This window comes from Acanthopagrus latus, chromosome 9 (assembly GCF_904848185.1).
Source record: "Acanthopagrus latus isolate v.2019 chromosome 9, fAcaLat1.1, whole genome shotgun sequence".
Taxonomy (NCBI): domain Eukaryota; kingdom Metazoa; phylum Chordata; class Actinopteri; order Spariformes; family Sparidae; genus Acanthopagrus; species Acanthopagrus latus.
The window spans coordinates 9,314,589-9,342,342 of NC_051047.1; the positions used below are offsets into that span (position 1 = coordinate 9,314,589).

The window sequence follows — 27,754 nt, forward strand, 5'->3', positions numbered from 1 at the left end:
AGTTACTCCCAGACTACATTTATATATATATATTAAGGGCTCATCAGTAAGTTTCAAAAGTTGCAATTAAGTTATTAAAATGAGAGATACACATTTAAATTGCCATTATGTGTTAGGTTTGTTAGTCCAATAGATGTTGTATAAGTCATAGATTTTGTTTCATCATGTGGCTGCTGTACACTTAAACTGCAACTATAGTAACATTCAAACTTAGATGACATAAAACAAAAGTGCTGAGATGTCAATTTGAACAGTGTCATGTATAATAGGGCACCAGCATTGTTGATGTGGCGATGTTTGTGCGCTCTGGTGCAGCACATTTTACCTGTCCTGCCTATTAATGCACACACAAACAGCAGCAGAGTTTTCTGGATGAGCCTGGAAAACAAGAGGGAGCATGGCACCGGGCTGATATCACCTTGTGTCAGTGTAGGGCTGCAGCTATCATAACAATAACCCGCTGTAGCGCTGCACAGAACATCAGTTAGGGTAAAGGCATAGCTTTAATCTGATGGGTTCTGTCTGGTCATTTACGCACATGGGCGTGTGTGGTCTGTGTATTAAACTCTGTCTTTTCTTCTCCTCAGGTGTTGATCACAGTCTACTGGCTGGGTAGAAGAGCTCAGTGTGACCGTTACTATGACGGACCTTACCTGAATTTTAAGGCATTCGAGGGATTATTGGGCACAGCGCTATACAAGGTAAAACTCTCCAGGTGGCTATTGTGCAGTCTGCGCTGCCATGAAACAAAAGCTTAATTTTATTGTGGAAACCGGGAATAGCATGGATGAAATCCTCTTTTACAGCCACTGCCCAGTACATTTCTGTATCCTCACTGGTATGTAGACTATGTGTGGAAGGACGACTGTTAAAGGCCAAGGGGCCCCGGATTGCTGCCCACTAAAACCAAAGCTACGTTAAGTCATAAATGACCTGATCCCTCGACTCAGCTATTTTAATCTTGTTTACAACCAGGCACACAATTCGCGTGGTTTGTGTGTGAAAATAGCTGCCTTTCCGTCCTGAAGAAGCCTCTGCTCGTTCCAGTGTTGAATTTGGCACTTTGCTTTCAAACAGATTTATAGATGGTGGCGGTGTTCAGCGCCTCTATAATTCACTGGAGTACAGGGATTTTCAGTAATAGCAGTCGGTTACTGCGCTTCTTGTACGTTTAGCTACGATAATCCAAGCAGTGTTAGGCTGGGTTTAGTTTGTGGACTCGTATTGTCTGGCAGGATTCAGCGGATTACAGATCTGAAAATCGTTTGATTTTTTGAGTGGTGGACAGGTTTTTGCTCGTCTGCAGCCACGCTGGTTAAAGCGGCTCCAGGGTTTGCTGACGTGTTTATGCCGCAAAATCATTGTCTCTTAACACAGTAAACACAGTCATCAGGGTGCTGGGATTATTTTTGTTATGGCAGAGATGACTGTGAACAGAAAACATTGAGGTTATTTCACTTAAATTACAGCATGCATCGCCCCTTATAGACATTATAGGAGTGTACGTTGACAGCAAGAATGAGATGCTAGACAGTACAGACTTCTCACTCTACCTGGGAGATCTCTCACGCCACACACACAGTGGAGCTAAATGTTGTAATTTGCACCCTATTATCTGACTCTGTGTGTGTGTGTGTGTCTGTGTGTGTGTCTGTGTGTGTCTATATGAAAGGCTCTGCAGGAAACGTCCAGCCAGAAAGGCAGCAACGTCAGGGACAGCGGTTTTGGCGATAGCTGGTACTCAGAGCGAGAGGAGCTACACCAGCTGAGAGGAGGAGGAGGAGGAGGAGGAGTAGGAGGCGGACATAAGAGAGACGACTCCCTGGACAGTTTGGACTCTTTGGGCTCTCGACCCCACAGCATCTCATCTGACACCACTCTTAAAGGCAGCAGCGAGGGTAGGAGATGTTAAGTAATTTACATCCATAGTTCATAATCAGGTCTGACAAGAGCTCCTTTTTTTTTACATTTCTAAAGGATTTTCTAAAGCGTTTTCTTTGACTTTTGTGATTGTTTTTCTTGTGTTATCTGAGATGGCCTCTTACACCCTAGCAGCATACAATCAAATTCATCCATCCAGAACTTAAAATATTTGTGAAAAGATTAATGGCATCAGAGCCAGAAAGTTGCCTCCCCTTTGTGAAAACAAATGCCTGTTGCCATCTGGTGGCAGGCTTTTGAAAGTGAATATTTTCAGTGAAAAGTCACCCGAGTGACCAAGAGAGGAGATATTATATATCAGTGCCAAAGCTGTCTGTGATCTGGTTTCATGGCACACGTGTAGTATGCTGTGAGGGAGGGTTGTGCTGGTCTGGCTGTGTGTGTGTGTGTGTGTGTGTGTGTGTGTGTGTGTGTGTGTGTGTGTGTGTGTGTGTGTGTGTGTGTGTGTGTGTGTGTGTCGTAAGAGAGGGCAGGAAGACATTCCACAGCCGTCCACACCGTCTCGTAAATGAGGAGGCCTCCGTTCCCCACCCTGCACCCCTCTGTTACTCCTTCAAAGTCATGTCAGAACACACAACACACTCCCCTCACTCTTTTCTCACCTCCCGTGCCCTTTTTTTCCCACTTCATTACCCACATCAGACTTCTGCCTTCTCCTCTCTCACACCTGTTTGTCTTCCCTCCTCTCCCCCGTTCTGCCTACGCTCCAGGTTGTTGCAGCGACACCGAGGCAGACTCTGGCTTCAGGATGGCCAACACCAAGGACAATGTCAGTTACCGCCGGTCGGTATCCATCACACCCAAGGCCAGTGTCCAGTTTAACCAGTTCCTGCCCTCTAAAGACAAACCATCAGGCTATGTACCCGCTCCACTGAGGAAGAAGCGGGCCGAGCGCAATGACGACAGCCGGCGGAGCTGGGCCAACCCCTCAAACTCGGAGGATGAAGGCACGCTCACAAGGTACTGTTTGGATAAGCACTGCAGTTAACACTATGATATGACTGAGGGTGCTCAAAATGTATTTTCAGTACAATGTAACAACATGATTTTGAAGTGGTCATACCGAAGTCCTTGGTTTACTTTGTCTCCTCTATCCTCTATCATTATCGGTGTTTGTGCTCCCGTTGTGTTGTCTGCGATTGGTCGATGGTGGTGTGCACTGGCGTTGTGTTTAATTTTGTTGTGGAATGACGACTGCAGTGAATCAAGGCTTTCATCTGACTGGCACGCAAACAGTCAGGTCTCCCAGACCGCTGTCCCCGCGGCTGACCTGCAGTGGGCCTACGAGTATGACAGTGGCAGTGACTCGGACGCAGATCGACCGGACCCCGACCTTGTTCTGGACGACCTGGCCAGCAGACGCTTCCACAGCCCCTCCCCGGCTCCTCCCACCAACTTCGCCGTGCCCGCGAGTCCCCTGGCAGCGGGAAGGGCCCCTGGGGGCAGAGGGAGCCCCTGGCCTAAGGTCACTATGACTCCCAGTGTTGTCCCTCAACAGAATGTGACCTTCCTCAGGTCAGAGAACATGAAGCAACAGTGTGACTTTGATGTGCCTGCCTGATGAGAACAAAGTAGAGCGCTTCTCTTACCCTCAGTTTGCATGGTTAATTGTAACCATGAGCGACATGTTTGGTTGCAGTATGCCGCCTCTAACAAGTCTTCAGTTTGTTGGTTTCCGTTTGGTTTGGTTTGAGATTTAAGCTGCAGCACGTCCTTATTTACTCCCTCTGAATTTCATGAGCTTGAAGGAGTGATTTGAGTTTGAGCTTCCCAGTTTGGTTTTGAGCTTGCATTTGGCTGCTAATCCTCGCATCATTTGATTTGAGGTGCCCGAGGTATTACGCCCCTCTATGCGTGACTGCCATGCTGTTGTGCTGCTGAGAAGTTCCTCTGTGTGACTGGCTGTCTCTCTCGAGCAGCAGCGACATCAGCCACAGCGAAATGCAGCCCTCCAAGCACAGCTCTGTGAGGGTGGACCACCGGGTCGTGTCCACCGACAGCCTGTTCAGGGAGATATACGGCGACTCTGAGGATGAGGACGATGAGGTGGGCTATGCCGACCCCATCCAGGATGATCTCTACGCACGCAAGATGGGCATCAAACCTCAGCCTGCTGGCAACGAGTCCCATGACAAGTTCTTACCAAAGTTCTGGACCCCCGAGGAAGATGTACACATACAGAAGATCAAACTGGGCTCTCAGAGGAGGCCCTGGTACAAGAAGATGCAAGGCTTCAGGTGTGTGAGGGCGGTAACATCCAGCATCATATGAACTTCTTTCATACACATAATTAACATATTATCATTCAAACACATACGCACAAGAGCAACATCATGGATAAAATGTATTCCCTGCCTCTTGCACAGTCTCTTCTTACTTTTCTACCACACACATATTATACCATATTATCATTGCGTGCATATTTACCCTTACAGATCCTTAGACTCAATATCTGGTGTTCTGTTATTCACTGCACTTTCTGCATACATTCTCCTACTTACCTTTCTTTCTTTCTTCCCCTACCACTGCCTCTTATCTTTCCCCTTCACCCTCCCTGCTCTTCTGTCCCCTGTCCTTCCTCCACCCTGCTCTCCTCGGCCGTAGCCATAAGAAGTCGGGCTCTTCCTCAGATGATTCGGACTGTGACATCAGTCCTTGGCTCTCCTCTGCCCCCTCTCGCTCCGGCACCTCCCCCTCTCACTCCCACACACACGAGGCCTCGGCTCACACCACCCTTGTTGTGGGGAAAAGGTCGATACAGCTGCATGATTGTGACAATGAAGGAATGTTTTAGAAGAGCGTCTGGATTTTATGGGATAAATATGATTGGCTCCTGTTGGGGCTGAATTTTTGATGCTTTCTAACATACTAATGATAAAATACACTGTCAGGCTGCTGGAGGTTGCTCTAACATGCTTTATAAAGCAGTTTGCCCGCACTGACCTTTATAAAAAATAGGCTGTGCCTCAGCATTATCCTATTTTATGAAAGCATTTCCAAGTGAAAACTTTGCTTACTGGTAACACAGAGTGGTTGGAAAATCCAGATTTGATCACCATTAGTTTGAATCAAATGGCTGCTTCATATATTTCCTCCTTCTTTTCTTGCTCTTTGATCCAGTTCACATGCATGCACTCATCTCCTCTCTGTCCTTTTCTCTCTTTCTGCCCACCCTGCAGTCCCCATGTCCAAGCAAACACTCTCCCACAGCTCCCAAAGATACAGCCCCCTCTGTTAGTACCCCCCCCTCTGGTGTTTGCCCCAGTGGACCCTGCCTCGGGTCCCAAACTGGTCAAATGCGAGAGGTGGCCCCTCCTTGGGCGTCAAGACCCCCGGGAGCCCCCAGACCCCTTTGACTATGAGAGCATTATCCCTGATTTGGAGAACGATGACATGTTTGCCAGGCGAACCCTGGCCTTCCAGTCTAACACAGACTTGGCTATGATAAAGTCTCACCTGCCCGCCAGACGCCGTCTCTACACGTCCGAGCCACAACTCAACATCATCACTCAACGGCACGTCCACGGCAGCACCGAGGAAGACGATTATCCTGATATCGAGAAGGACGATGTGGTTTATCGTAAGGAGAAAACCCAGCAGGCTCAACAGCAACGGCCACTCTCAGGAGCCCCTGACAACTATGCCCCAATGCCCATCCCAGAGCCGTGGGCTCTGCCTCCTGATCTCAAGGCCAGACTTCTGTGTCCCCCATGTCCTCTGACCCAGGAGGCAGCAGCAAATAAACAGAATCAGGTTGAGAGGGAGCCACATCCTAAAACAGATGACATGCTTCTTAGAAAATTTGGAGTTTGCTCTAAGGAGAGTCAGAGCTCAGTGAGAGGCCCATCAGCCAATCAGATCCCCTCAGTGCCCTCTTCCTGCAGCGAAGGCGACCTGCAGAGAATGCAGGCGATCAGGGAGGCCAGTCGGCTGAGATATAAGAAGAGGCTTCTGGTGGAGAGGCTGGCTGCTCTGAAGTTGTAAAAGCAGATTGCTGTCACAGTGCCTGTTGTGTTCTTCTGACTTTGTTGACTTTTTCTGCAATCCTTTGTGGTTTTTATTGTTTCTGTGAAAACATTAAGTGCCATTTCAGTCTTGGAATATTGTCTGTCTGATGGTGAAGTTGTCTAGACTGCTTATTCTGAATGGCTGGACTAAAGATCACAGTTGAGCTCTTCTTTATGAAAAGTACTAGGTGCCTTTGGCATTCACCGGGTCAGTTGTGAGTATTTCAACACAAAATGCAATGGAAAAACCGCAACAGCCCCGAACTTTCTCTTGTTTGAAAAGTTTGTTATTTCAAAATTGAATACGTCATTATGTATGTCTGCAATGAAAGATCCTATGATATTGTCAGCATATGGCCACTGATTATGGTTTTCTGCATGATGGCAATATGTTTACTTTACACATGGTATGTAAATGCTGTGTGGATGGACAGACTGTACTGAAGTCACTGCTGCTGTGTTTTTGAAGTGTGATTTTTGAACAATTCTTTGGTACATCACGAGCACTGTTAAACAGACCCTAATTCTGCCTTATATCTTTGGTTTTGATGCCCGATCAGACCGAGTTTGCCTGTGAATTGATAAAATATTCAAGCTTAATAAAGGAAATAAGACTCCATGACCTTGTGATGGAATGCATTGAAATGGCCGTTTGTTGACCTCAGCCGACACCTACGGTAACACGGATCTGACTATATACTCAGTACAAAGTTGTTTTCTTCAGCACTGGGAACTTCACACTGACATGTAAAGCTCAAAGTGCAGCAGCATGAGAGTGTGGAGATATTCGAGCTTGAGCAATATCCAAACATACCGTCCTGACAGTAGGGAGCGGGACAATTAAACTCGGTCTTGTCTGTGGAGCCAACATGAAAGCCTATAGGAATTCCCCACAGCTCTGAAAGAATATGTAGACTCCATAGTAACCTGAACACAAATCTGTACCGCACTGTGTTTGCACATGACCAGACACACACAAGCACAGACAAAGCAACCATTTAACCTGAGTCAAGGCCATCTGGATTTACTTCACTTCCATATGTAAAGCCATGGTTCCAGTGACATCATATTGGAGTCCCCAGAAAGGCAGCATTGTTTAGGGAAAGATGCATGTCTGCACAACTCCCCATCCAAATGTCAGGGAAAGGAAAGGTGATACTGTGCTGTAAGCCTACTATATACACACCTTAAAGGAACAGTTCAGCAAAAAATGTAAATTGGGTCATTATCTACTCACCCCATGCTGAAGGAAAATAAAGTTTTGTAGTCCACAAAACATTTGTGGAGCTTCACAACAAAATAACATTGCAGCATTCACATAAAAAGCCTCAAGATCCCACACTGATTTGAAACAACATTATTTACACGCTGTTCAAGCTGAAACCTTCAGCGTAGCTGCAAAGCTAAAAGCATTAGCTCTGAAGTGGGTGCACAAGCTTAAGTGTGTAAACAATGTCTATTCAAGCCAATTTCAGATGTTGGTGCTTTCAAAGACTTTGATTATGCCTTACAAACTTTATGGAACAATTTTTTGGATTAAGAAACGTCACCCTCCTCTCCACTGGCATGGGGGTAAAGGGAATATGTGTATGAAGTGAAAACCAGCAGAGTCATGTTTTAGCTGGTTGTACACACATTTGAAGCCCATCAGCTGGGGATCAGCTGCTCTCAGTCATTTATTGGCTTCAAGCTCTTGACCAGACTCACTGTCAAAGGCCCTCCTGCAGAAATGTGACTGTGTTGTCTGTGGTTCTCTCTGGTTTCCTAGACAGCACCAAACGCAAGAGAGTACGGACGGGTGAGTTGATATGGGCTCCCAGGAATGTGGCACGTTTGCATTCGCTCTGGCCTCTTACAGTCGTACCTCGTTGCCCCCTGCTTTTGTGCTGCTGTTCTCACCCTCGAGCTGCTAAATGCTGACACACAACACAGAGTATTGTATGGCACAGGGCCAAGTTCAGGGTGATGGAGGGGAGGGGAGGGGAGGGGAGGGGGATTAAGTTGCTCCACAAAGCTCTATTGACAAAGCAACAAAGTGAAAAGATGCATACAATAGCAATACACTGGGTGCTCTAGCTAACCTGTAGTAAGTCCCAGTGAGAGTTATGACTGAGCACTGATATACTGACTGAATATGAGAAACGTGTAATTCTTGACAGGTAAGTGGAAAAAAAAAGAGTGCGTTTTTCTAAAGGCTGTGAGCTTTTGTGCAACTTTGTTCTTCTGCATGACTGGGAGGGCTGTGATACATGTAACTAACCTGCCAAGCTTACATTACTGGTCTACCCGTGTGCTGTTTGTTCTAACACTTGGATACAGGTTAAAGGTCTAATGCAATTTATTTTCAGCAACGGCGCAAGGTGGAATTTAATTTGACCATCTGAATTTTGCATGTTTTTTTATTGACTACATTTTATTTGACAGGATGGTAAGAGAGTGCATGCATACTTGGAGTGGAATACATACATTTAAATTATATTTTTACTTTTTTTTCCCCCTTGTGTAAAGCTTCTGCCAGGAAAAGCAAGCTAACCCTCCACCCCCTCTGCCCCTGCTGATGCCCAGAGCTTTTTTTTTTTTTTTTTAAAAACTTTTCTTTCCACAGGAGTAAATCAACAAGCGACATCCAGGTCGACCCCAGCGTCCTCCGGCAGGTTCGCTTCGAAGAGCTGCAGAAGTATCGTGAGCAGATAAAGGAGACCGAGGATAAGTGGCAGGATGTGAGTACAACTGGTATACCTAACTAAAGCTGGAGGCTATCCGTTTGCTCCCCACCACTCCTGTTAAATGAATCAAGACAAGCCGACTCTGGCAGGAGGCTGTTTTGTTCCCGACACACAGACGTGAGAGGTGAGCAGCTGATCTGTGCGGCGCTCAGGAGAGCAGGTGTTGCTGTACAGTCCTTGGCCACAGGGTGAAAAGAGAGCTGTTCAGATAGAAGCCAGAGACGGAGGCAGACATCGACTGGCGCAGCACTGCCCTCTGGCTATGATCTGTCCTCATTTCCCAATCAGAGCGTTTGTGACAAGAAACACAACATACTGTTAATATGAAAAATATTAATGTGAAATGGTGTTATGATGTAAATAGGCAGATGATGTAAGACAGAGAGCCTAGAATAAGAATGACCTAATCCTTATAATATTAATTTGGGGATGTGTGTAATTCCTGGAAACTAGCTTTTAGAGGGCAGTGTTGCTGCAGTTCTAAACACCCCCGTGATTCATCACAAGAGTTCACTCTGTGGTAGAAACGTTAAGACTAATAGCATCATAACATTAAGACTAAGCTAACCACATACATATGAGGGTAGTGTGTCTGTCAGTGGTCTGATGGTGTCATGACAAAATAATGGAGTCTTAAAGCAGCATTTAGGTCACACAGTCCCCAATACACAGGGGAGGTGAGCCGGGAGGAGCCTAAAGCACACAAATAGAACACCTTCAAATGTAGCCCTTTCTTTTTTGTGTGTGTCTTTCTCTCTCCTTCTCAACTTCACTCCTCTCAGCAGTCCGGTTAGCCATGCAACACAACCAGTCAGAAAATACCAGCCTGTTTTTATCTGTCGATCTGCGATGACTTGTTAAAGAAATGGGGCATGAGGTGATCTGGGCTTACTTTTGCTGCAGGACCTGAGCAAATGGAAGAACCGGCGCAGGAGCGTCAACTCTGAGATAGTGAAGAAGAAAGAGGAGAGGGAAAAGATAGAGCAGATCACGTACAGCGGCAGCAGAAGGTCCAAGACCTTCAAGGAGATGCAAGAGGAGAGGTGAGTGAAAACACACCTGATCAGGTGCTTTTGATAGGTTGAGGGTCGTGTATCATGATATTGTAATGCTGTACAATTTTTTATATTCTGGTCCTCTGGTTTTTACACACTGAATTTGTTCCTCTGTTGCACCTTTTTTTTTTACCCTCGGAGGGGGATCCTTTGCTAAGGTACAGAGAAAAGGTGTGTATGAGAGGTCTTGCAGCTGCAGGATTATTTGTGCAGGAGTGAATGAGGAGCCTCTGTAATTGTGTCTTCAGTCAGTGTGAAAGTGTAATCTAACCACGGCTTACACCCTGCCCCCTCCTCTCTCTGCCCTCCTCTTTTCAACCTGTGTTCTTCTCTTTATTTCCCAACCCCTTTCATCTATCAAAATTGCCTCCCCTTTCCATCCTTGTCTCTCATTTTCACCCATCATCCTCCACTTTTCTTTTCCCTATTTACCTCAATATCCCATCCGTCTTCTCCTCCTCTGTCCGGTCCACAGAGAAAATAAAGGAAGCAACAGCATTGGCAGTCGCCTCAAATCTCTCTCTTACCTGGACGACGACGAGGACGTGTTTGAGAAGGCTGACATTTCCCCACGTACCCGAACCCTTCCTGCCAGGAGCTACACTATTGACACTCCTTACACTTCCTCTGAATCCCCTGAGCCTTTTCATAAAGAAGACCAACCCCCTGCTGCTTCACCAGCTACAGGCAGGGCCGCATCCCCTCTCACATCACGGGGAAGTAACATTTTGGACAGTCCTGCAGGCAGCGACACCACGACCATCATCACTCCCACCAGCTACAGCTCTTTCCACAGGTCCCAATCTCCAGAGGCTGCACCTTTACCGAGGAAGCCAGTCTCAGAAGACACTAACAAAGTCAAGACCACAACTGTTTTCCCCTCTTCTAGTTCTGTGCAAGAGGTACCCAAGCCGAGGCGCCCATTGTTGGCCAAACAGGCTGAAGTGGAGTCTGAGGTGAAGGCCCCTTCCTCTGGTTCTCTGTACAAACAACAACCACAGCTCAGCTCAATGGAACCCAAGCCTCCCGCGGTGTCTCGGGTTTCCGCCTCCCTCCCCAGGAGCTACCAGAGATCGGATAGCGCACGTCTAACCTCAGTTGTCACGCCGAGGCCCTTTGGGACCCAGCCGTCCCGCCTCAGCTCACTTCCCCGAGTTTTGCCAGTGAGTACCAGATAATTCCACAACTAAATACAAACTAGCCGTGTAGCAGAGAGGACATGGACCGGAGGAGAGAGTGTTTGCTTGGCAGTAAGGGATCTTTGCCTTGTTAGTCATGTAATGTGTTATTTGTTTTGAGTGCATCAGTGTCAGCCAAGAGTCTGATCTGATTACCGTGTGAATAATGGATGAAGCTAGAGTTTTTATAATGCTAAGTTGACTGCCAGAGCTGCTATTTTAAGCCTCCCTCACATTCATTACTCTTACAGTAAATGTAAATTATGTTTAATCAGATCAGTAAGTGACTGTCTGGTGATGATTTCGGTCTCTTAAAAGACATTTGCGCTAACTGAGTTGACAACACATTCATCAGCCGAGTTCTCTCTGTTTTAAGCTCTTATTTCAGATTCATTATTTTGTGATTGACAGCTCATCATTTGACCAACACTACCAAAATATCTAAAAATCTGAATTCATCCTGAACAGATGGACGACTCTCACAAGCGTGTCAACGGTGACGTGGATGTCCCTAAGAAGCCTTCCGTGCCGACCCGCTACCAACAGTTCATGACCTCTGAGGACGAGGCTCAGTCCAGCTCGGCCCACAGCAGCGAAGACGAGGAAGAGGATAAAGACGTGACCACAGCGAAGAGCATCACCTCCACTCAGAGTGTCTCACCTGTCCCTCCTCAGGTCAAGAGTGAACCCCCAGTCAGTCCTGCTCCAGCCAAAGAAACCAGCCAGGTACTCATGTTACTCACTGTTGACAAAACAGATCAGCTTGTATATTGAGGGGAAAATAATCCACGTGTTACTCCTTTCTTATTTAATACTTACAGTGCGACCAGTCATTAAATGTATTTTTATCTTTGTTGTAAATAATTACTGAACCCGCGAGTCATTAAATCGAATCCAAATTCAGCTTCGGCCTCTTTTGCTGTGTAAAAGTTGCTTATATTCAAGATTGCCTCACTGCAGAAATTAAACAATAGCAACAGGTTGGCATTGAATCCACAGCCATAAATGATTGATGCAAGGTTTTCTTGCCAAAGCAGGCTGGCGTACTCGCAGACACACAAGCCCAATGTGCTGATCTCAGGAGTAATGGAAAGTCAGGACCACATTTCTGCACTTGAAGCCGCCGTTGTTCATCTCTACTCACCTGTGTTGTTGTTTGGTTTCCAGGAGAACTACTGTGAGATGCGGATCAGCCTGAACCAGAAGCCCAACAGCAGCAGAGACTTTGGCTTCCAGGCAAACTGGGACTCAACAGGAGCTCGCGTCACATCCGTACAGCCAGGTAACAACAGAGACAAATGAGAGCAATGCCTTCAAACCAAGGGATTATGGGTAAAGCTTTATTCACCTTCCAGTATAATGAGTGCCGGTCAGCCAAATTGGCAACGCCAACCTTCCCGGTGGAAAAACATCAATTGGTTTCACTCTCAGTAAAGCTGACTGATGTATTCACACTTACAGTATAGTGGTTATACTGGAAACCATCGTGCAGGCTGTGTTATATTTTACAGCCAGGCACCGCTGGTTAAGTGTCAGCAGGGTTTCGAGTCCATTGCAGTGGCACTGCCAGACCCACTGTATGTAGGGCAGCATCTATGTGGGTCAGATCTGCTGGGCCTGAGCCTCTCTTTCTACTGAGATTTTCCCACCATCGTACTTTTCTTGGAATTTAGGAACATTTCAGTCTCACACAGAGCCTGCATCAAAACATGAACTGTCACACTCGTTGCACCCTCTTACTTGGGCATATCTTTATCTACAATATGCCAGTCTTGTCAAACCATCCTTCTTTTATTCTTTTATTTAGGGATGACGCACATTAATCAACATTTTGTAAGTGTGCTCCTGTTAGCCAGCTGGCACTTTTTCAACTGCAGTCCTTTGGCAAGATGTTCAAAAAACACTGAAGTGACAGTTTAGGAATAAATCCACAGACAAGACAGTATCGTGCCAAGTTGAGAACAAAAGCAACAATATGAGCATAAAGCATAAGAGTACAGCACAAATCATGCAAAGCAGCAAGAAGAGGCAAACCGCAGATGCAACAGTACAATGACCTCATCCACTGTTCAGCAGACATGCAAAGCAACAGAGCATAGATGATCTACTGTTATTAACCACATTCTCCACACATGCACCTATGCAGAACAACGAGTCAAAGGGACAACAAAAGTACTGATTTTAAAAGGACGTTATAGAAATTGTTGGGTAAATGGTAAAATGTTAAATCTCACATTAAACGAGTAATCCATTAAGAGCAATTAAACAGAAACTTAACTGTGAAATTATGATAGTATTGTATGTGTCAAATCAAGGGCTTTGTTGCAGTTTTTATCCTCAGCATTAAAACAGTTATTGAGTTGTAATGCTCCAACAAACCTAGAAGCATGGGAAGTTTGGTGATTGAATTATTTAACAATGAACATTATGTGTGTAGGATTCTACTGGTGAGAATGAAAACTGTCATTTGAGTCTCACAGTATAAATTCTCGTTTCGCAACAATTTCTTGGAAATTCAACTTCGGTGAAATGACTAAAACAACCACTTTTTATGATTAAATGCAAGAATAATGACTCTTTTGACTTCAGGAGCTTGTGATAGTCACTACAGTGGTACAACTGGGTACATTCTCTACAGCCAACGACACGTCCCTCTCTGTGGTTACAGGCAGCCAGGCCGAGATGTGCCAGCTTCAGGCCGGAGACGAGGTGCTGACGGTGAACAGGCAGCAGGTGGCAGAAATGAGCTACACAGACTGGAAGTCCTGCATGGAGGAGGCTCTGCAGGAGGGCAGTCTGGTCATGGATATACGCCGTCATGGCAAGAACAGTGAGTCATCTGAGTGGTGTGTGTGTGTGTGTGTGTGTGTGTGCGTGTGTGTGAGAGAGAGCGGGAGATGACTTGAACCACTTTAATGGTTGCATTCCTGGGCTGACAGTACTGCTTACGCTGCTTGCGTTGCTAAACAGTTTTGACACTTTAAATTGGTCCGTAAACTATTGTGAAATCATCCATGAATGATCTCATGACAGCCGGTGTAACTTTTTTTCTCATCTGGCACAGGAAGACTGTTATTGTGTTGACCTCGCTGGATTTTCTTTTCTCTTTTTTTCTTTTTTTCCTGTGTGTGTTTTTCTTGTGCTGTTTTTCCCCCTTTTAGTTCTACCGGTTGTTTCTGCTGCCTTTTCTCTCTCATCAGCACTCTCCTCTATATCCATGTGGTGTTTTCCTTGTGGAGAACTAACCAAGCTCAGGTTCACTGTCCTCTGAGTGTGCTGTTTTCACCATGTTAGTATAAAAGGCTTACTTATTCCAACCACGTCAGTGTCCCCTTACAAAAATAATAAGCCCACCCCCCCGGAGTAGCTCCCTTGAACTAACACACAGTAATTTTTGTAATACTTTAGTGGTTGTGAGCCTGGAAAAAAACACTGTGTGTGTGTGTTTATGAAAGCTTTGATAGGCTGCATGGCTGGGGAAGGTGGTTTCTCTGTTTCCCCTGCTGCTCTCTGTAACAAAACCATCACATCAACCTCGTTCCCTGCTTTATAGTGGCCTTCATGTACAGTAAATAGACATTCTTTGTTGAATGCTGGGTGTCACATTTACAACCACTTCACACTCACTGGCACAGAAAAAAAACATGTTTTTTTAACGTGCAAACACGCATTTTTGCCGTTGCATTGTCTGCATGCAGACTGGGACAGAGATCAACCTTCCCTGCCATTTAAAAGCCATAAGACCATCAATCTGACCAGTACGGATCATCCGGTGCTTCTAGGTTCCTCCGACACAAACATTATCAGCTCCAGCCTGGATTTCACCTCACACCATTCCAGGGAAACGCTGCCATCCAAAGAGGCCTCCGCACACCCAGTTGTCGTAAGTAACCCAGAATCACCCAGGTCGACTCAGGTGTGATCAAGTTTGAGTCCTGTTTTGTTCCCAGTTGAGTGCCTCTTTAATGAGCGCGCGCCCTGCCGTGTCTCCCTGCAGGACGTGGCTTCAAACGGAGTTAATGGAGGTTTCCCTGAGGAGCTGGTGACCAGGAGGAGCAAAGGTAAAGAGCAGGGCTCACAATCAGAAAGGTTATGAAATTGATCCTGAGGACTATTTCTGTACTGAGCGCACCAGTAGGGGGTGTCATTCTGTTGACTTAGTTTTGGAAGAAACTTTTTGCAAACACTCGACCACTGTGGATAATACTGATGACATTTACCTTGTTATGTAACAGAATTATGTAACAAAACCACACCGAGACATATGATTATGAGATATCTTAAAGGGAAAGCTCACCCCAAGATCAAAAACACACATTTTTCCTCTTACCTGAAATGCTATTTATCCATCTATATTGTTTTGGTGTGGGTTGCAGAGTTTTGGAGACATCAGCTGTAGAGATATCTGCCCTATCTCTCATATGATGAAACTAGATGGCACTCAAAGATCTTTGAATCTGGTTTCTCAAGATAATCCACGAGCTTGCTGTGAGCAGTTTCAGGAACTATTGTAGGAACTATTGTAGGAACTATCTCCTAATCACTGCGCAGGAGTAAGCGTGCATCCACTCATGGAGAAGAGGCTAGCTATCTAAGCTAACTGTTTACTTCCCGAGCACCCGTATCTGTGACGAGCACAAGCCTCTTGTCCATGAGCAGATGCTTGCTCTCTCTTTGTAGTGAGATGGTGAAGTTTGGGAGAAAGAAAAAAAGTTCCTACAAGAAACTGCTCACAACATAGTTTGTGGATTATCTTGAGTGACTCGGTCATTATTTCAGATTTTTTTTTTTTTTTTTCGGCACTTTGAGCACCACAAGCCGAATTCCGTCTAGTTCCGTTATATTCAAGAGAAGGCAGACATCTCTCTGGCTGGTATATCTCCAAAACTCTGCCAAAAATAGCGCTACAGGTAAGAGGAAAAAATAAATAAATTTTGGAGTGAACTTTTCCTTTAAGCGTTATATACTGTATGTATTATTCATGTATTAGTAATATATGGTAATATATCCCCCTAGTGAAACTTGTTTCTCTCCTGTACTGTGCCTCACTATATCCTGTTTTCCATCTCTCATGTAGAGTCAGAACCCATATCTTTGAAAAACTTAAAACGGAGGTCAGAGTTTTTTGAAACAGGTAAAAAAAAAAATAAAGTGCTGACCGACTCAGGCTTAATGGCTGATAGTGATAAAGACATCTGTGTAATCTGGTGGCTGGGTTCTCTGTGCTTTTGTCTCGCTGAATTCCTCAAATTTCCCAATAGACCTGCATGTTTCCTGTCAGTCACAGCCTCATGTTTAATTGACAGGTTCCTTATTATCAATTGATCATGAGCTGTCAGGATCCAAATTCCTCCATGACTCTGGTTTGGAGCTTTTTTCAGCCGTCTTGTCTGGTGTCAGAGCTTAACTCTTGTGCTGTGCCCACTTCCCTCCTTCAGGTGGCTCAAGGTCCAGTGTCAGTGCGCTGGTCTACCTCTGTGGTAAACAGGGTTGAGTGTGCAGTGACCTCCTCACCTCAGATCGGTACAGCCTGGGATGCTGACATGCTTTTTCAACCAAGGGGAGATATTTTGGGGAAATTTGAAAATGTCGCAACATATTATTTTTGAAGAGATGAGTCAACATTTTGAAAAAACATAGTGTGGACAGCATGTCAGCACTCCAAGAGCGTACCAACCACAAAAACAAACCTCTGAATGTTGTGTTTGTGGTATTTTGTGAATGGTTTAACACATGGTTACACTCTGCACTTTGCTGCGCATGAAGTTAAAAGCCTCCTCGTGCTCTCTTGGCATGCATTTATTGAACCGTACGTTAGCCTTTCAGACTGGCTGTGCTGTACTCGTGTGCATGCTGCTGAAATGTGTGTTTTTGCTTTCAGTTTGTCTAATCTTGTCCTCACAATCAGATTATTGATTTTCCCATCCAGGGCTGGCATCCAATGTAAATGTCAACAAGTGGGTGATTTCGAATTGAGAGAATCAATAAGTCCTAGTGGGTGAAATTTGACCTTTGTCTCTCGAGGCCTGTTGAAAACCTCAGTTACTGTTATGGTTTTAAATGTCGTTGTCGATGATGATTTTGGTACTTCAGTGAACAATCCGATTGAAATTTTAATAAGCCTGTCAGCTTTGTGTTGCTATGGTACATGGCCTCGAGGTTGACTCTCTGCTCTGCCTCTGCATGCCGCAAATATTGACTATATGATTTTCTTTTCTTTTCAAGGAGGATCAGAGTCTGCAATGCCAAATGTGAGTAGTGTTGGCAAACACAAAAGAGACTCTTTGTCTCTCTCGCTTTTGCTCTTATTGATAGAATGACAACATCTTTAAAAGCAGTTGCTGCAGAGATTACAACCCCAGACCCATTGATGTATCTTTGAAAATGGAGGAGTAAAATATTACTGGTTTAAGAATAAATTGTGTTGCACATTGTCCAGATTGTGAATTGTTATTCAAATTCACATGACTTGACAGTACCACAAAGTGAGTCAGGACAGCTGATGTGATGCAGTTGCCAGTTATATAAGAATACTGTGTCAATACAGGTACTCCCAGAATGTTCAGAGGCATATTTGCAGTATAAAAGTTTACTTCATCACTTGCAGGTAGAGGTGTTTGGAAACAAAAGCCAGTTGACACTTGCTGATTCCTGAGTGGCATCAACTAGATGGACTTTACATACATGAACTGCATGAGTATCGTCTCTGTCTGCAGATACCTGTTCCTGCAATCACTCCGTCATCCAGCCGCTGGTCTTGGGATCCAGAAGAGGAGCGCAGAAGACAAGAGAAATGGCAGAAGGAACAGGAGCGCCTCCTACAGGTACATAGAGGCACATTCGTATAACAGTGATGTCATGTCACAATGTACACCAAGTTTATTAGGTGCATTAAGCAATGCTGCAATAAATTGTACTTTCTCAAAGGTTCAGTCTTTGTTAAAACTGTCTTAAAGAAGTGTCAGATTCAGTGTACAGTGTCTCTGTAGTTTTGTTAAAGTACTACTGAATGCTATTAAAGCCATAAAAACAGACAATTGGACAACCAGTTTTTGCTTTTGTATTTATATCATGAGCCACATCCAAGACAGTTTTCATTTCCTTTGAATTTCATGATAAAAAAGTTCCTCTAATGTGAGAAAGACCTGGGTATACCAATATATTAGACACATCCCTCACACCTCTCACAGTCCATCCATACTGTAGCTGTACCTAACAAACAGCAACCAAAAATACTGAACAAAGCAACCTCACGATCCATTTAATCTGAGATACCCATATGGAAATCTGTTGTGTGCCCCGTCTCACAATGAGACAACAGAGGCACAGAGCTTGAAATGACACGCTAGGAAGTCCTCACAATCAGTGCAGACAGCTCCTAATAGGCTCAACACCAAAAGACTGTACAGAGCGCTCTGACAGCTGAAAGGAAAGCATCTGTGGAGTATTGGGCTTAAATGTAGTAGAGTCCTGTCAAAACATTTTTCTGAGGGGCTATTTCTGGATGGAGATCAAAGGTGTCCAAGCAGAGCGCTGATGTTGCCGGGAAGGCTTGTTACTCCTCCAGTCTTAGTCCCTGTTGGATACACGGCCTGATTTTATGATGTGCCAGCTAGACTTCCAGCCCTTGGCGAGCTTCTCTTCTACAGGTTTATCAACTTTCAGGGTGGTTAGATAACTTGTAGGTGAGCTTAGAATAATATTAAAATGATATAGCTGCAATATATATGTGGTCTGTGTGTGTATGAGACTGTGTGCATGTGGGCCATCTGATTGTACGCCCTTTGACCTCGCTGCCTGCCTTTTGTCGTGCAGGAGAAATATAAGCGTGACCAGGAGAAACTGCAGGAGGAGTGGCTGAAGGCTCAGGAGGAGATCACCACGAGCGACGACCAACAAGAGGTAACGGCAAGCATTTTGATCGGCATAAAAGTGAAAGTGAAAAGCAGAAGAATATTTAATCGCGTGGACGTTCACACAGCGAGACACAGTGTGTGGCTGTGATGACCGATGTTTTTCCAGCTCGTAGTTTTGCAACAACAGCTCCCCTGACTGATTGGAACTGCAAATCACTTGCTGGTTGTCACCTCAGGGGATGACACAAGTTACTCCACTATTGTCGCAGTTCCTCCTGAAGGTTAATGAGGCTCAGATTACTTAATACCATCATGTGTTGAATGCTTCCTCTTATCATCTCTCCTTCCTTCTCTGCGGCAGCCCGGGATCCTGGAGGTGAACAGCCACAGCTTCAGCCCACACTCACCCCTCTCTCCAGTCAACCAGCCCACCTCTCCTCTGTGGGAAGAGGAAGAGAGAAAGAGGAAGGAGGAGCTGGAGCGCCAAAGGCAGGCGGAGGAGAGGAGGAAGAGAGAGGAGGAGGAGCGGGAGCTGCAGCGTCTCCGGGAAGCGAGGCAGAGGAGAGAGAGGCAGGAGGAGGAGGAGAGGAAGAGGAGGGAGGAGGAGGAGGAGGAGAGGAAGAGGAGGCTGGAGGAAGAGCTAAGACAGCAGAGGAGGAGAGAGGAGGAGAGGGAGGAAGAAAGGAGGCGGCAGGAAGCCTTCGAGCAGCAGTGCAGAGAGCGGGAGAGAACCTTCGAGCAGCAGTCGTGGTCAGTAGAGACAATGCTCCTCCTGCTGTCCTCACACTTTACTCACCCGTCTTCCTCATCTGTCCATCACGTTGACAGTAACATATTTCAGTGTAAAACATAACCAGCTTTATTGTTTGCGCATTAACACGAGTGCAACTAATATGTTTGCATGTGCTTTGTCATCCAACTTTGTGTTGTAACCCCCCACCCCCCACACACACCAAAGGACTGGTGGCTCCTATGGCTTTGACAATGTCCAGCCTCCCCTGTCCTATGAAGATCGGTCAGTATGAGAGATTCAACAAACCTGCACTCACACTGTTAAAGATCATACTTCTGTGTTGAACTAATCACTTCTTTGAATCCCTACTTTTGAAATGATAAATGTTTGCTTCATACCCAATTTTGTAATACAGGGCAGCAATGGAATGCAACAATTTATTATATTATTATTATTATTTCAGAAAAAATGTGTTGAATCTGTTGGAAACGTTTTATGTTCGATCTCCCAGTTTAGCGTTCATAAGTAGGATGGGCGGGGCTTAATCAGGAAGCGGTTGTTAAACCAGGAAGTTAAAAATTGTAACTGAGAGTTATTTCTATTAAAAGACATTAAAAAAATTCAGATCAATATCTTTGATCACAAGATCTATTTACAGAACAAGTTATTTATAAACTGGAATCTTGTTGACAAGTAGAGCCTGAATGATCATGAATGATAATGATCCCGATATGAGGTAATACAAAATTCCTATATCAATTTATCAGATGATATTCTGGAATGTTGTTATTAAACATTTGAGACAAGGATTTGCAATAGAGGCAGGATAATCTAAAGAAACATCATAAACTTTATTTTATTCCTAAATGACATCAGTGCACTGAAACAGTGAACTTCAGATGGAATTTAATAAAAATAACAATGATAAAAATATAACCCCCTGCATTATGGTCAGTTCAGAAAAAAGATTTAATGTTGTCGCATGTTAGCTGATAACATCTGCTTTCATATTTATCAGTGCTCTATCCCGAGTTCTATCATGATGCTGACACTATTTATTTACATGGTACTAGTACTGCTAAAAAGTACATTATCTGTCGTAGATATTTGTTTCAGCTGAGAACTCAATAAACTCTATTTGTAACACACCGTGTTAGCATCAGTTATAAGTGTGAATTCATGCATTTGGCAGCAACTATACACTTAACTCCTCCTGTGTGCTCCCATAAGATGAGCTTGGTGTCCAAACATAGAAGAAGTAGAAGAACAACGACTGACAAATACTTACACTTAAATGCACAATGAATAGTGTCCTCATATCCGCCTACAGCAACACCGCTGTGTGTTATAAACAATTGATTCTTAGCAGCCCCAGTGTTCCAAGGCAGCTGAAGTTAGTGGCATTTAGCAGTAACTCAGGTGATATCCTGTGCCATATTTATCCAAGTACAGTATGAATGCAAAATGTGGCCAATTCTTACAGACTCCACCTTTTAAATGTCAATAAGATGCTTTTAAATGCTAAATAGCGTGACTAAAGAAATGTTGCTTTTAGGTTAGCCGCTTCACATTTTCAGCTCCTGGTTCACCTCTTCGGATTTCTTCATAGAATTCTGTGCACCAGCAGGTATCTTGGCAGCAGCATTTGTTCATGCACCAAAACTGCCAAAACAAAACGGTGTCTCACAAGCATATAATCCTGCCAGCCGCCAGCGCCAGCTTCTAGAATCATTTGTCACACATGAAACCTGAATATAAATACAGCAGGTAGCAGTACACTACATACATAATTTATCTTGTTTATTTATTCATGTGCTGCCTTTGAAGCAATAAATCGTGCTTTCATTTTGTCATATTTTCAACACGTTTTTACGCCAAAAGAAAAACTGTTCAGGTATTCTGCGCCTTGCTTCTTGACAGCTGCATTCAAACCGAATTGCTCAAACAGCGCCTTGTTGTATTGGGTGACGTGAAACTGGAAGTGCTCCGGCAAGTGGGTTAGATCTCTAGCCGAGACCAGAATTTTCTTTGAGTTTGGTCAGCAGTCAGCTCTTTCCCTGATAACGGTTTCTCTGTGGTGTTCGTCATTTCAAAACACTTGAATACTTTACTGCTATTGTATTTTGATAGCTATTTATTTTCTGTTGTCTGACAGGATGAAATCAAAATCATCTCCCCAGCTTGATGAAGAGGAAAAGCCTCAGTGGAAAGGTTTGTACTCTTGATTCACTGTTAGTAAAACGCTGTTGTAATTTATCTTATATGACAAAAGAAGCAGGTTGGATGAATGCATTCATAAATGACTTCATGTTTGAATGCTGTTGCACATGTATGTGGGCTGTACTCCACTGTAGGTGTGCATGTGCAGCCGGGGGGCATGGCTCACTGGCTGCTGGAAGAGCAGTTGAGGAGTGCACGTGACAGAGAGGCCCGGAGACAGAGGGCTGCATCAGAGCTGGAGATGGAGAGGAGAAACATCCTCAATGCCATGAGATACAGAGAGCCAGAGAGAGGTGGTGAACCTCCGCCTCTGTGTTCAATCTGAAAACACAGTCAATGATGACAAATCAGAGCTGAAAGCTGTTTGATTAACAGCTGATGATTCAAGTGGTCAATCAGCCAGTCTGCCAACTGCAACGACAAAAACAATTAACTAATTAATCGCAACATTAATCCTTCTATATTTTAATTGTAATTCAAATACTGGTCTAATCGAACAGGACCTGGGAAGACATCATCACATCTTTCTGTACCGTTTCTACCAATTTTCTCCGCCAGTTATCTAGTTTTTTGACTTTCCAGAAACTTTTCGTTTCCTCCAGCAACATTTGAACTTAATCTGTCCCCTCTGTGTGCAGTGACGGGCAGTGGAGTGGCTGAGAGGAAGGGTCAGCCGCCCGCGACGCAGGCAGAGGCAGAGCGGCAGCAGATCCTGAACGAGATGAAGAAGAAGACTCCGCTGCTGACGGACAGCAGCTGGATCCGCCAGCATTCTGCCAGCACCGCCAAGGAGCCTGAGGTGCCTCCCATGCGCAGGTAGAGCCTACACAGCTTTTACAAGAGGAACAAAATCCATTTGTGATGTGTGATGGTGGTGGTCGACTATTTACACTTACTAATATCCTGTTCTGTTGTGTGCTGAAATGAAAGCACTCATGAGTCTGGCTATCGCTCTCTGGGCCTGGATAATTTGTTTGGATTGCTTAACATGAAAACAGTTGCCATGGGTACAGTTGGTAGCCAGACATTTTAAATGCCTCTACTAACCAGCTAACATGGGTGTGGCGTGGGCTGGCTTTGCAGAGGGGAGTCTCTTGACAACTTGGACGCCTACAACCCCTGGCGCTCATCATGGACACCCAGAAGTAACTCTAATATCCCAAACTACAACCGGCCTCACTCTGCCCTCTCCGGTAGCACTTACGGCGGCGGCGCAGGGACCCAGCGGCCCGCCTCCTCCACTCTGCCTACCTCTCAGTCCATGGGCTCCCTCCGAGGCGGGGCAGGAACCCCCTCGTCCCCTTGGTCCCGGCAGTCCCCTTCCCCCTCGCCGTCTTCTCCATCACCCACCTCCTCTCCAGAGCCCAGGCCTGAGGCGGGCCCCCCTCAGCAGCGCAGCAGGTAAAGTCACCAGTGCTGCTTCGCTTAACGGCACCAGCAAAGCTGCCTCTAACATCTTACTGGTATACTGGGATTTATCATCATAGTCCGGTCCATGTTTGCATGTATTCTGACATGATGTTCTTATGATTTTGTTTTTTGTGACATTATGTTGACCTGACAGGTTAAACTCTGGCCTTTGCTGTCTGTTTTTACAGATTCACTGTTTAATTTTACCTGCACATATAATATTTTTTCGAGTTCATGTTTTTCTGTGTTCAAGTGTCAGACTGATGCCGACATTTTAAAGGGACAGTTCACCCCAAAATCCAAAATTACATATTACCTGTTACCTGTTGTGCTATTTATCCATCGTATTGATGTGATCTGCCAGGTTTTGGAGATATCAGCCCTCAAGATGTCTGCCTCCCACCAAAGAGAATAGAGCTAGATGGCTCTAAGCTTGTTGTGCTCAAAGCGCCAACAAAAAAGATTAACAGCAATGTCTCTTTCCCAAAATTATGACCTGGTTACTCAAGATAGTCCACAGAGCTTGTTATGATCAGTTTCATACAGGAAATATTTTATTTCTACTGAACTGCAGCCAGAAGTGCTTATGAAAGTGCAGGATGGAAACATTAATGGTGTCCTCCTCAGCTCAGCTGTAAGGCTAGCTAGCTTAGTTAGCAAGCCTCTAGTACCTGAGAAGATGCATGCTTCCTTCTGCGTGATGATACAGTTGCCAGGTGTAGTTCGGTAGAAAGAAAATAGCTCCTACATGAAGCTGCTCGCAACAAAGTCTGTGGATTATCTTGAGTAACCAGGTCTAGAAAGAAACATTGCTGTTGAATTTTTGCACTAGCCATCTAGTTCCATTAATAGAGAGGATGCTGATATCTCTAAGGTCTAAGGATATCTCCAAAACTCTGCAACTCACTCACGACAGGTAAAAGGAAAAGTGTGTATTATTCATGAGGGTTGAATTCTCCCTTCAAGACTGAAGCTAACACAATCCAATGTTTTTGGCCAAATTGTTTCCATGTCAGCATTATGATCGGAATAACTTTATTAATAATTAAAAAAAAATACTTTACGCTTGTCCCAAAAATGTTTAATTAGGAAACATTAGTAGAGAAACAATTTCAGCTGACTCAACAATTGAATAAAAAATGCTGAATAATAAATGTTTCACAGGATGATTTGGTTGAGCTGTGATCACAGAGGAGCTCCTGTTCCATATTAGCAGAGGACGTCATTGGCCCTCATCCAAAATTAATGTTTGACAAAAGGCCAATATTGGCCAGATTTGTTACTGTAGCAAACACATGATTTATCAGTTTAACCCTGCTGTATACCAGTGTGTGTGTTGTGTTGTGTGTGTGCATTGCATGCATGTGTCGTACATGCATGTGTGTGCCCGATTCTCCAATCACAGCTGTACATTCTATAATCCAGGTCAGTGAGTGGCAAGAAAATCTGTACGTTCTGTGACAGCCCGCTGGGAAAGGGAGCAGCCATGATCATCGAGTCCCTCGGGCTCTGTTATCATTTGAGCTGTTTTAAGGTGAGCTCCTGTCGCAGGGGAAGCACGTCATCGGCACACCTCGGCCGATCCTTCAACACTAACCTGATCGCTCCAGTCTCTTTTTGTTACTAACCTGGTGAATCTGGAGGTCCTGATCCATGAGCCAAGTAGATTTTCTGTGCCAAAACCTGCAAGCCAGACTAATCAACCCCTCACTTTGTTTTCTTTTCTTCACTGATGTTTAACTGTCGTTGTTGATCCATCCTGGAACTTTGATCACCTCTTTTGCTCTCCTCCACCTGAACAGTGATCCACCCACCCAGTCTTGGTTCTTCCTTTACCTTCATCTTTCTCCTCCCACACACACAATCAAGGGGCTTCTGTCTGTCCTCCTCCTTCCTCCTTTGGACTTGGTCTAGTTTTAACCAGCTGAGTAGCTCTTTAACTCTTCCTTCTCCTAAACCTCCTCAGTGTATCGACTGTCTGTCCGACCTCGGAGGATCGGAATCGGGGGCGGAAGTCAGAATACGAAACAAACAGCTGTACTGTAACTCCTGCTACATGCGATTTAAAAGTGAGTGCATGATCAGCAAGATCGTCCTTGATGTGTTGTTGTTGTTGTTGTTGTTGTTTGCTGGCTTCAAGTGTAATATTACTTGTTTTGTTTTCTTTCAGCCGGCCAGCCAACCACTATGTGACGTGACCATACTGCAGCAGATTGACGAGGAAACTACTTGTGACAACAACCCATGAACATTGAAAGCGAACAGTGACGCCCACTGCAAAAAGTTGGAACGCCTGGTTTGGAATTGAAGACGCTGATGAGAATTATATTTGTGTTTTTTTTTTCCAGTGTGTGATTAAGAGGGCAAGCTTGCAAAGAAGTTATCTCCTTTAATGTGTTTATATCATATTAAGTATTACAGCTGTACAAAGTGTAAGGGTTCTGCATGCACCAGAGGTTTTAAATCTTGTAGTCACGATACTAGTCAAATCGTTAAGTTGTCTATAAGACCATCAAGGCAGATCTTTGTAATGACCTTCATTGAGAACGATTTTTAGAGAGTTTTAGGGGAACCCTGCAGGATCGTCTCCTCCTATTCACGCTTCTTCTGCTTGTGGTATTAACACGTTCCGTCGACAGAGCTGCTCTTATTGTGTCTATGTGCCTTTTTCGTTTGTAACAGGGAGAAATAATTCAGAATATTAGATTTCTTTCAAAGTGTATTTAAAACCGTCTGCTTGGATAGCACTTGGAGTTTTCACTGATGGATGGAGGACCGCACACACTAGCAGCTTTCCCTGTGAAGAATATATCATATCGAATGGAACTGAGGCAAGCAGTAACATTTGTAAATAAAATGTCCAAATGCTCGTCTCGTGTTGTCTTTGTGTGCTTTTTGCCACGGCGAAATTGCGTAATTCTTTGTAATGATATTCCAGTGTATGATGCAAGGCTTTTCCTGCCTCTGTAATCAGAAATCATTATACTCTTCTTTCCCCTGTCCATCCCTCTCGCTGTCTGTTTCTCTGTAGCACCACAGTCATAATGAAAGGAATTTCAATGAGCTTTTGTGCAAAGGTTCAGAGGACCTTCCTGCTCTGTGTTCTCCAAAGCCAATTTGTCATGCATATTTCATTCAATGCGCATGCATTACGTTTGATTACACTTTGATAAGCTATTTTTCCTAATGTATTCTGTCATTGTGGCTTTTTTCATGATATCATATCTGCATAAACATATACTGAATATTCATACGAGCAGGGACGCAGTTCGCGTCTCCCGAATGCATTCAAACAGCCAGGTAAAAAACTGTCCTCATTTCCCAGAAATGAAAATAACCTCAATTTGAAGCAGTGTATGGAAATAAGTCGGGCCGAGCATAAATTGGCTGTATTCTTGAGGTGAAGCACAAACAGACCCTGGAGGGAGACTTCTCGAATTCTTAGATTCCTTTTTTAGATTTTTCTTGGCGCTCTCGTGGGAGAGGGAGATTTTAATCCTTATGCTTAGAAAACAAGCACGGCCTGAATGGCGCCGAGTGGCTGGGAAATATAAAACCTTTAGGGATGAAGTATCCTATCTTCTTCCTCTGAGAGCCAAGGCCACAGCCAGCCTATGGAAGGCTTTGACGTGGAGATTCGAATGGTGTGTGTGTGTGTGTGTGTGTGTGTGTGTGTGTGTGTGTGTGCATGCTGCAGCTTACAGAGAAACATTATGCTTGGCTGCTCAGAAGAATAGGGCCTGTAAAGAGATGGAACACAGATGGAAGAGCTTAGATATGCCAGCTCTGCCCTCCCATCAGAAAGTCATTCCTAACACTCACTATTCACTGTAAGCTGCTTTTTAATGCACTTCTATTGAGAGGAAAGGTTTTTCGTTTTTCTTTTCTTTTTTCCGGAGATTTTCCAGTCAGGCCCATGTGGACGAGGTTTGTTTTTTTTTAAACTCACTATCAACACACAAGAGTGAGCCCAATAACCATGCTCCATTTCCACACCTCAGTTGGGTTTTGAGGAGGTTAGGTGTAGCTTGATGTCACCAGAAGGGGGCACTGTGATCCAAGATTTATACCAAAGGGAGACTGCAGCTGGATGTTGACTGCTGTTGCTGCACCATCAAGCATGACATTTAACAGTACATACTTTAAGACATGTATAGATGCTGCCTCCTTAGAATTAAGCCACAGTACAGTATGAGCATAATGCTATGCCCTAATGGAATAGTTGTAACATTTTGGGGTTTAATTTATAAAATGAATTAAAGGTGAAGATTAATCTTGGCTCAGAGCTCTGGGGGGAATCTTTACTTACTTAATCAAGTTCCATTTTTCAGTGAGCAGCAGATATTTGTGACACTATTTGACGGCGTTGCATTCAGACACCTTAGATGAGCAGCTCTTCCTGCTGTTTGCTACTTAGAAGCACCGCCTGTCACACTTCGGAGGAGACATCAGGCGCTAGTTCACCTGCAGCCTGCTATAATTAGTCATGTAATTGCAGATGCTGTCACACCAGACCTGTTGCTATGGCTTGCAGGCACCATGCATTCGTCTTGAAGCGCTACCATGAGCCTCAATTAACCACAGGGATTAAAGCAAACCTGCAAGTTCTCTGAAGATCAAGATGAATC

The 27,754-nt window shown here is 44.6% G+C and overlaps 2 protein-coding genes across 2 annotated transcripts in view; both read left to right on the plus strand.

Annotated features, from left to right (window-relative positions):
- The window catches only part of lmo7a (LIM domain 7a), a 52,573-nt gene extending 26,574 nt beyond the window's left edge, over positions 1-25,999 (plus strand). Inside the window, exons 7-31 of the mRNA XM_037109109.1 lie at positions 588-701; positions 1,673-1,898; positions 2,652-2,901; positions 7,717-7,746; positions 8,554-8,668; positions 9,578-9,717; positions 10,205-10,892; positions 11,376-11,633; positions 12,075-12,189; positions 13,576-13,737; positions 14,606-14,790; positions 14,905-14,968; positions 15,985-16,041; positions 17,133-17,158; positions 17,624-17,731; positions 18,723-18,809; positions 19,125-19,513; positions 19,722-19,778; positions 21,652-21,707; positions 21,851-22,009; positions 22,355-22,532; positions 22,800-23,117; positions 24,552-24,660; positions 25,093-25,195; positions 25,297-25,999. Coding sequence (XP_036965004.1) covers positions 588-701; positions 1,673-1,898; positions 2,652-2,901; positions 7,717-7,746; positions 8,554-8,668; positions 9,578-9,717; positions 10,205-10,892; positions 11,376-11,633; positions 12,075-12,189; positions 13,576-13,737; positions 14,606-14,790; positions 14,905-14,968; positions 15,985-16,041; positions 17,133-17,158; positions 17,624-17,731; positions 18,723-18,809; positions 19,125-19,513; positions 19,722-19,778; positions 21,652-21,707; positions 21,851-22,009; positions 22,355-22,532; positions 22,800-23,117; positions 24,552-24,660; positions 25,093-25,195; positions 25,297-25,319 — 4,017 coding nt within the window. The 3' untranslated portion in view covers positions 25,320-25,999. The remainder of the gene's footprint in view (positions 1-587; positions 702-1,672; positions 1,899-2,651; positions 2,902-7,716; positions 7,747-8,553; positions 8,669-9,577; positions 9,718-10,204; positions 10,893-11,375; positions 11,634-12,074; positions 12,190-13,575; positions 13,738-14,605; positions 14,791-14,904; positions 14,969-15,984; positions 16,042-17,132; positions 17,159-17,623; positions 17,732-18,722; positions 18,810-19,124; positions 19,514-19,721; positions 19,779-21,651; positions 21,708-21,850; positions 22,010-22,354; positions 22,533-22,799; positions 23,118-24,551; positions 24,661-25,092; positions 25,196-25,296) is intronic.
- On the plus strand, positions 3,498-7,702 carry LOC119025501 (LIM domain only protein 7-like). The gene is made up of 3 exons (XM_037109110.1): positions 3,498-4,178; positions 4,546-4,692; positions 5,121-7,702. The coding sequence occupies exons 1-3, from the start codon at positions 3,883-3,885 to the stop codon at positions 5,923-5,925; spliced, it is 1,248 nt and encodes a 415-aa protein (XP_036965005.1). The 5' UTR covers positions 3,498-3,882; the 3' UTR covers positions 5,926-7,702.
- Positions 26,000-27,754: the final 1,755 nt, after the last annotated feature.